At 49.9% G+C, this 9352-nt stretch overlaps 1 protein-coding gene across 4 annotated transcripts in view; it reads right to left on the minus strand.

Annotated features, from left to right (window-relative positions):
• Positions 1–9352, minus strand: part of WDR91 (WD repeat domain 91) — a 67712-nt gene that overhangs the window by 26915 nt on the left and 31445 nt on the right. For 2 of the 4 annotated variants that reach the window (XM_034672629.1, XM_034672613.1), the window contains exons 1-6: positions 9001–9176; positions 7466–7645; positions 6706–6913; positions 5013–5095; positions 3953–4083; positions 2658–2823 (exon numbers count right to left, since the gene is read on the minus strand). In XM_034672629.1, coding sequence (XP_034528520.1) covers positions 2658–2823; positions 3953–4083; positions 5013–5095; positions 6706–6913; positions 7466–7645; positions 9001–9123 — 891 coding nt within the window. In that variant the 5' untranslated portion in view covers positions 9124–9176. Of the gene's footprint in view, positions 1–2657; positions 2824–3952; positions 4084–5012; positions 5096–6705; positions 6914–7465; positions 7646–9000; positions 9177–9352 lie in introns of those variants that run through there. The other 2 variants (XM_019808329.2, XM_002927619.4) reach the window with 1 other exon arrangement.

The raw sequence follows: 9352 nt of genomic DNA on the forward strand, positions 1-9352 counted from the left end.
AATAATATTTAAAACAGAAAAGCCCAATTATTTTATTTATTGCTAATGTAAAAACACAGCTTATGTTTTTCTCTTGCATCTTAATTAATAATAGAGAAAGAGAGCTCTGTTGTGTCAGAAGTGAAAAAAAGACACTGCTTCATAGGCACTAACAAAGCAACATGGCTCATTGAAAAGCCAATGTCATTTTCTATAACTTAAAAGCAATGTATCATTCAAATCACAAGAAGTGATCATACAACTAACTGCATTTGGTACTGGTAAGAGAGCATCTTGAATTGTACACTCAAATTTGGCATATTAATTGTAACAGAAGAATTAAAACATTAGAATGTGCCCCAGAAGAGGGGGAACAGGATGGTGAGGGCTACAGAAATCATGCCATATGGGAAAACAGTGGAGGGGAGAGGGAAGAATGAACAGAGTGCTCAGCATGGAAAGATAGTAAGTGTCCTAACAAAGAGCCTCATTCTGTGTAGCTCGAAGGGTAAAGCTAAGATCAGCAAATAAAAATTATAGAGGTTTCTGCAAACAGCTTTCTAACAGGAAAACATCCCCACATTGACAAGTTGTGAGCTCTGCAATGCAGGAAGCAATCAATCAGAGGATGTCCTCCTCTACAAAAAAGGAGGGGGGCCAAATGATCTTTAAGCTTCCTCCAACTCCAAAATTCTGATTTTCTTGAACCTCAAATATACTATTTTCAGAATTGAAACATCAATGCAGAGTCTAATTAACAAATTAATAAAACTACAAGTGACCCACCACTCGATTTTTCAGATAGTAGACATCTATCGCCCCCATTCATGGAATGGAAAGAGAGCTACCTTCACTCTGTTAACATACCACACAGTGACCCAAGTTCTGTTTGAATGTATTTTAGAGGCGAGGGTTGCTTGCTGTGAACTACATTCTTACCCTTATCCCTTGAACACGAACTGCACAAACAATTTCCAATCCCATTCCCATCTCATCATGTGACACTTAGTTCCTGAACACATAAAGAACAAAGCCACAGGCTTAACCCCAAAGAACCCATCCTCGTGTTTTCCTTCATTTTAAGTCAGCGAAATTGAATTTCACAATTTCATGCATTTTTCAAGAGACCTAGCACCCCATCCATCATCCATTACACTTAGAAAATACTGAACTGTGACAGAGATCGGCAGAGCAAACGTGAAAACTTACTCGGCCACATTCCACAGAACTGGAATTCAGAAAAACCAGCCGTGGGCATCACCGGGATGGCTCTGAGACAGCCGCAGGCCTCATGAATGCCAGGTGAGAGTCATTTTGCATGGCTGGCACCTCAGGTCTCAGAGCTAAGTCGGGGACCCCAGTAGGCCAGTGCCTTCACGAGGACAACCAGCACTGCTACAACATACTTGGGGTGCAGTTGGCCAGTTCAATGAATTCTCCCCCTAGGCAATGAACGTATTCAGACCAGCCCAAGCCAGTTGTGGTGACTTTAATTAAGCAAGCTGAGCAAGGATGCTCCATAAGGAGCCGGGGCTGAAAGTACATTGCCCGACTCCAAAGCCTGCACTCTTTCCTCTCCAGTGTCCTGCTCGGCATCTGCACTTCGACAGCGAAACAGCCGCGCCAGCCGTGGGGCAGACCCCCACTTCCCGGCTGCAGGGGGCAGCCCCAAACTGCTGCATCACTTGCAACTGTTCTTGAGCCAAGGCTGGAGGTAGGAGAGGAAGGCAGCGATTAAGACGACTGACTTTTTCTGTAACGGGTAAACATACACTAAAAGAGAAAGGATCCCTGTCCAAGTAGTGAAGCGTGACCATGGGTCTGTTGAACTTTCCCTCTGGAAGGCACTGCTGAAAGCAATGAATTCTGACCATCTCTGGCAGGAAAACTCCCCAGTGGGACCCATGGCTGTTTGGACCTGAACTGGCATAAAAGAAATTCTCTTGTAAGCGTCTCTAAAAGTGAAAAATGGCCAAAGGCCTTGGCGGAATCAGTTAAATCCCAATTTGTAAACGCAATGCACAGATTCAGCAGTAACTCTCATTTACTCCTTCTCTACATACTGCTTTCTATCGCCAAAAATCAAAATCCCAGAATTGCTTGAATTCACCCTCAAGCCACCACATCCCAGTCACAAGTTCTCATGAGTTCAGAGGAATTTATGAGGAAAAGGGAAGAGATTCAAAGCACACGTCTCACTGTCAGGCAGCTGCTCCCCTGCAGACTGTCACAGGCTTTTAGGCTGGGCGCGGGAATGCAGGTGGCATCGATGGCAGGGGGCTGGGGGAGAGGTCCCTCCGGGTTAGATGTGGGTCTGAGACCTGGCTTGACCCTCAGTCGGCAGCACCCACCTGCCTCCTGTCTCACTGTGCCCAGAACGCCTTCAGCGGCGGCCAGAAGAGGGGAAGGGGGGGAGCGGAGGCTGTGCAAACTGTATTTCCTCCTCACTGCCTCAGTGCCTCCACTCTGCTCTTATCTATGCCCTCACCCCGCAGCCCCGTCACATACGTGTGAGGGAAAGGCAGGGAGGAAGGAAGAAAGGGAGTGAGATATGAAGTTAGACTCTCACCAGCAGAACAGAGAAATCAGTCCTAAGGAGAGAAGAAATAAGGTCTGAAAGTACAGTCAGATGTCAGGGGCCACTTGGCAGGAGTCAGAAAGGCAGGCCTTGCGCTCACCTGACCGCTGAACGGCTCCTTCTTGGCCAAGCTCTGAGCCTGAGAGGGAGCCTGGGCAGGCGACAACCTTGAGGGGCTCTTCTTACTCTGAGGCAGCAGCGAGGACAGGAAACCCACTCGAGGCGACTGGGACAGGGAAGTGTTCCTTTGGCTGCACACCATGGCTCTGGACAAGCAGACACACAAGGTTACAGGGCTGGATGGGGACCCGAGGGAACCCAAAGCACCTGCTGGGCTACGGATGGCACCAGGTTCACGGCCCGGCTTTAAGGCAGCATTATCCTTGGTACTCTTTCCTGTACCCAAGGGAGCTGGCAGCCTCTCTGACACAGTGGTGACGCCTGTGGCGCTCTGAGGGCCATGGCGCAGCTCAGAGCTGTGCTGTCCAACAGCCACTGGCCATGTGTGCCGCTGAGCCCCTGCGAGATGGGCTGGAGGTGCAGAATACACACCAGAATTCAAGTCTTAGCATGAAAATGGTGCAAAATACCTCCTGAATCCTTTGTTTCTATTCATCCCATGCTGAAATGATACCGTGGCTATACTGGACTAAATAAAATACGCCATAAAATTAACTGCACCTGGTTGTTTTTACTTAAGCTTAAGTACAAATTCTCAAGTGGTGTTTTTGGCCCGCCTTGATTTCCACCCCACCGGGCCAGCTCAGACTCAAGGGTTTCACCCGGTACAGCACTTGGCCACGTGTAGGTTTCGAATCTGCCTGCCTGGCCTTGCATCCTGACTCACCAGTCATTAGCTGTGTGACCACTCTGTGCCTCGGTTTCTTCAACTGCTACCATTACTCTCATTGGCTGGGGCCTCTGTTTTCACAGGCTGTATTTTAAGGTTGCCTCGCCCCCCACTTGCCTATGTCTTCAAACCGTCGGGCAAGAGCACACTTCACCACAGACTGCAGCCAACCTGCCAGGCGCTGACCTTGTCATCCTCAAGGCGCTCCTTTACTTACTTACTTACACACACACACACACACACACACACACACACACACACACACACTTCCCGAGGCTTTACGACAGCGTCTGTGTTTATTTACGCAGATGTGCACATCTGGATGTGCACGCCCCCTCCCTCGGGGCAGGGTCAGAGGCGAGAGGGCCTTAAAAGCCAGGGGACTTTACTCAGAAAGCTCAGGCGGGAGCAGTGAGGGCCAAGGAGGCTCTCTGGCAATGCCATGTCACCAGAAACAGGGGGTCGGGGTGTGGCAATAGGGGACAGATGAGAGGAGGGGACCGCCCTCCCCCACCCCCACCCCCCCGAAGCGGGCACACACTCACAGTTCCGAGTCCCCGAGGCGGTCCATGTTGGAAACATAAGGAGGCAATTTGTGCTGGACCAAGGCCTCTTCCTCCTCTGGCTGCAGCTCCTCTTTCTTCAGGCGGTGGATTTCGGCTTGCAAGGCGAAAAGCTGTACGGGGTCGGGGCGAGTTACGTGGTGATCTCACCTCATCTTGCCCCCGCTAAGGCACAGGAGACGCATCATGTCCAACACCACACCTCGCTGGCTCCAGAGGCCCCTGGGCCTGAGCCTCAGGGTGCTGGCCTCACCCTCTGCGCACCGTGCAGTGGGAAAACAGGCCAGTGGCAGCTGCTCCTTGACTACAGCGAGGTGAGAAACCAACAACTGTCAGACACACAAAGCCCACTTTTTTTTCTTTTCATCATTTGACTTGCTTCTTCCTGAATCCATTGAGAAAAACAGCTCCACCCAGTCCTGCTTTGCTCTTTGGAAAATCTACAAAATCAGGTTCTGGAACTCTCATGGAAAATTTTTTTTAAACAAAGTTCAGCATTTTTTGAAATTATGCCTGAAAAAAATTAATATATATACATCCACCCAAAATGCAAACAGCTTATAATCTTCCTTTTTTTGAAAATGTGGTCTACAGTTGCCTTAATTTCAACAACAGAGAAGTGCTCCTCAGACAAAATGTAAAGGCAAATGCAGGTCCCCCAGCTGCATCGTTTAACCCAACTAGGGGCTCATGGAGCTGAGGGGAACAATGAAATTATATGTGGGTTGTAAACAACACAGATGTGGATATACAGAACTGGGGGTACGAAAGAGACATAGGAAAGCAGATAGTCTTCCTCCTCTCGAAGTTCATTGCCACTGCTATGTTGCTCGTGCTACACGTAGGACTTAAAATATGAACATGACCTCTGGTTTCCAGAGACCATTACAGCCCCCAAATCTCCAATACTGACTCTCTGGTGACTCATTTGCACCTGAGATTAGTGCTTTCCTATTTTTAATCAGCCCTCCACCACCACTACCTAATTTCACACACGAAAAGCAGAAGCTCTTCCCAAGAGGCAAGCATGTTCAGAACAAACCTTCTGGCGAAGAACTTCATTTTCTTCTTGGACCTGGTTGGTCCTCTGGCATTCTGCATCAAAGTTCAGGATCACGGGAACTGGTGCACAAAGTTAAAGAAAAAGTCTGCCAAACTCTCAACACAGCAGCAAAACCCTTGAACACGAGTCACAGGGAGAAGAGGACAGACTTCATCCTGCAGGCTCTCCACAGCTGAATGGAGGAGTCTCTCCCTTGATGCCAGGTCTGGCCTTTCTCCAGAGACTCACAGACACTCTTGCCAATCTGGATGGTCAGCCTACAGAAAGGACGTAAATCTAAACCTGAGCGTTTTCTCCCAAACACCAGCAGTAAAGAGCTGACATTCAGCGGCCTTTGCAGCCAGTGCAAGCCGTAGCAAGGTCAGTGCAGACACTGAGAAGGAATACCAGGGGCCAGCTGGTCTACCATCTGGGCAGAAGGCTCAGCCACTTGGCTCGCCTCTCCCGACTGAACCTCTTCCTAGCAAAGGTGTAGACTGAGGAGAGAGCTTTCTGCAGACTGGACAGTCCCATGCCAGGCTATGAATAGCCACGTTCTAGGTCAGGGTGTCAGCCTTTCCCACCACCTTAAACAGCTTCAGTCAAGAGGAACACAAAGCAGGATAAGGGCTTCAGTCCTGGGGAAGTGAACTGTGGCTCAAATGTGTGTGACCTAGTTTGCAGGGCACTGTCTTGCACTGAAAAGACCTTCACTGACATTTCCAATTTCCCTAGAGGGCCCATATGGTCATGTCATAACCACCACTGGGCTGAGCCCCCTGCTAGTTTAGCCTGAAAGCCCTCAGGATAAAAAGCAGTAGGGGACAGGGAGGAGGAGGGGCTTTTATACCTGGTAAGAGTGGAATTCACACTCAGACCCACAGCACAAAAGGAAGGGGCACCCTTCCTACCTCTACCAGATGTCCCCCCCAGAGGCCAAAATGGCCACCTTTGGGTAGGCCCCTACAACACCCAATTTCTCAATGACTCACCAGGCAGTTCCTTCAAACCAGGTTCCCTTCTCCTCCTCTAGAATTTCAGCCTAAAGAGCATGAGCATTGGGGAATGTCCTGGGCCCCAAAAATGAAGGCTTTCCATGACAAAATGGTAAACATTGTGGGCTACAAATTATTTACACTCTCCCTCTCTTAAAATTCCATATGCATATTCTGAAAGCTGCTCTGTTTGCTGGCAAGTTGAGGAACACTGAGGTCACTGTCAGAGAGTGACCCAAACACGAACACAGGAAGGAAGTTCTAGCCTAGGAAGTATTCTGACCTGCTACCTAATCTCGATAAAGGCAAGTAATACCCTTAGGGGCATAGGGCATGCATAGACAGGGTATTCTCAAGGCTCACCAGTTGCACCGAACAGCAGCTGCCTACCAATCCCTGACCCTGCTCAACCCTATCTGAGGGCTCCTGGCAGCGCCAGGTGCTTGTACCCCACTGCTACTACCAACCCCACTCATGCATGTCATCTATTACTTCAGCAGCGTCACAACGAAGATTTATGATTTCCTGGCCTGCTGACAAAAATAACCACAATCTGTCCACAGCCCCCTCGCATAACACATGACAACGATGCTTGGGCATTTTGTAGAAGAAACAACTGCATCAAGAGCAGCGGCCACTGACCACGTTGTCTGGAAGCCTCAGACTAAGCCCACAGCCCCAGGCAGCTGAGAGGATATGCATGCACTGAAACAGGACGCTCAGGAAGTTGTGCAGGGACACAATGAAGGTATCAGCCCACTGTCGAGAGAAGTAGGTAGCAAAGGTGGGGTTGGTGTCTGGGGATGGCAGGAAGGGCAGGACAAACCAATCCTTCCACTCAGCCTGGTTCTGGAGCTCCGTGGCCTGCTTTGCAAAGAACTCTTGAGCTTTGTCATTTCTGTTTGTCTGCCAAGACAAAGAGAAGGTATCAAGAAGGGGGAAGAGAGAGAAAACCAAAAGTAAGATTCGTCATTACTGCACAAAAGAGAGCCTCTGGTTATGAGCCTGCTAGGTAAGTGGACAAATATAATCTACAAATGCCATAAAGGACATCACTCCTTTCTCAAGTTCCTTGTAATTTCCAAGAAGCTGGTTTAAACTGAAGATATATGCCTCCTAAAAATTAATTCCTAGTCAATTTTCAAATAACCTAAGTGACTTATTCCCCCAGGTCAGCTATAATCTTTATTATTCAAACTTTAATCCAGCAACTTATATTCTTTGAAACACCACCCAGGCTTAAGTGCTTAAAACAAGAGAGGAAATAGGAATGAGGAAGACAAGTCAGCTGATCTACAGATGAGAAGGGAAAAAAAGGAGGAAAACAGTCAAAAATAATTTGCCCTGTGACTGTTCCACCCTCTCCCAGAGGAACACAGAGTCCTCCCTAGAAATTAAACGAAAATCTATTTCGGGGTCAAAGAACTCTCTCCAAGGAATCCCTGAAGGAAAAAGCACCTGGATGGTGTAGACGAGATAAAAGCGGAACAGGCTGGTTTTCAGCTTGTTGATGGTGGGTCTATATATATCCTCCAAGCGGCTGAAGAGCCGCCGTTCCAGGTAGCTCCAATAATCCCGAAGGGCAGCCAAGTCATACACCTGCATTAACTGCTGCAGCTGGTCCACAATCTTGTCCACCTGGTGGAGAAAGATGGGATGGAGAAGGTGGTGAAGGACAAGAGAGAATTTTCCCATCACTTTACAGAGTTAATGCAGCTTTTTCCTCTTGCTGTGGCTTCTGAATGTTAGAGGTTTTTTAAATTAGCAATCTATAAAACGTTCGAAACATAGTAATGTAATAGCTTTTGAGTTATTTTCTGATGTTAGATATGCTGTTTGACCCTCTAGCAAGCATGGAAATTTCAAGCGTAAAAGCACAAAGCAGGAGACCTGAGTCTAGGTCCTGGTTGGATCAGTGTGTGGCTTACTCAACCAACTTGACAATGTTACTTCGATTCTCTGGTCTCAGTAGCTAAGAGTTCAAAAAACCAAAAACAGAGAGACAACCTCTATCATCCTCCTCCCAGCTCCACCATTCCAGGAGTCCTAGACTCATGGAGAGATGCACTCACTGACTCCTTCAAGCCATGGAAACTCCACTAAAGCCCTGGCAGCTGCTCAGAGTGTCAGCCAAAGAAGTCACCTCCATGTGAGAAATCACACCAGAGGACACAGTCTGGAAAAGGTTTTAGATACCAATCCAACACCCCCATCTTACAGAGCAGGACACTGCGGCTTGGAGAGCTGTAATCATTTGCTTTTGCCACTAAGTACCACTAACTTTGGCAAGACAAGAACCCAGGTTTCCTAACTTCCCCAGGGCTCTTGCTGCTAGCTCACTGCCTCTCTCTCAGTTCACCTGTCAACACCAATTAGACTCAGCAAACACACAAATCACACACATATACATACCAAGAACTTCTCAACAGAAAATCATGTCTGAGCAGAGGAAATATAATGTTTTAAAATGTACAAGGTGTTCCTCAACTGCGGAGGCGAAATTGCCAATAAGTCACTCACAAAGCCATTTTAAACAAACACCAAAAGATACCTGAACCCAGCTAACATTTGGGGCTGCGGACCCCTTTGCTCCCAATGCCATCAGAAACCAACTTTTGAATACTTCTGTTGCCCAAACTCAACTATCTACCCAACCTTAGTTCCTAAAAGCCTTATCTCCATCCTGGCCAGTTGGCCAGCACCTGCTTAGAGGCTGAAGTGGAGGACGGAGACCTGGACCAGGAGTCAGGGCACCCGGGCTCCAGCCTCAGCGATGCTCCTGACTCGCTGGGCAACTTCAGGCAAGTCACGTCCCCTCTCAGGACCTCAGTTTCTCATGTGTCAAGCGAGGGCCAGACGCGCTGATGTCGACGGACCCCCGGCGCGGTGACAGCGCCGCTCCCGCCCCGGAGGGCAGTGCTGGGGGGAGCCCGCTCCGGTCTCCCTCCGGGCCGCCTCTGCCGCGCGGCGCCGCGCCCNCGCCGGCCCCTCACCCGGAACCCTTTCTCCTTGTCCGCCTTGATCTCGGCGTCCAGCTGCCGCAGCGTGTGCGTGAAGCCGCGGAAGAGCAGGTACTCCCGGACCATCTCGTCAGTGCGTTCCACGGCCTCCGCCATCGCTGCGCCAGCGCCGGGAGCGGCCGCTGCAGGCGAGGGACGAAGGGGCGGGGCCTGGGCCGCGCGGGGCGGGGCCGGGCGCCGGCGCCAAGCACGTCGCGCCGCAGCCGGCCTACCAGCCCGCACGCATCGCGCGCCGCGCGCCTGTGGCCCCGCCCCGGCTCCGCCCCCAGCCCTGCCCAGCCGCTTCCGTCAGCATCACCCGCCCGGAGGAGGGACTGGACGATCC

Source organism: Ailuropoda melanoleuca, chromosome 1 (genome assembly GCF_002007445.2).
Source record: "Ailuropoda melanoleuca isolate Jingjing chromosome 1, ASM200744v2, whole genome shotgun sequence".
NCBI classification, from domain to species: Eukaryota; Metazoa; Chordata; class Mammalia; order Carnivora; family Ursidae; genus Ailuropoda; species Ailuropoda melanoleuca.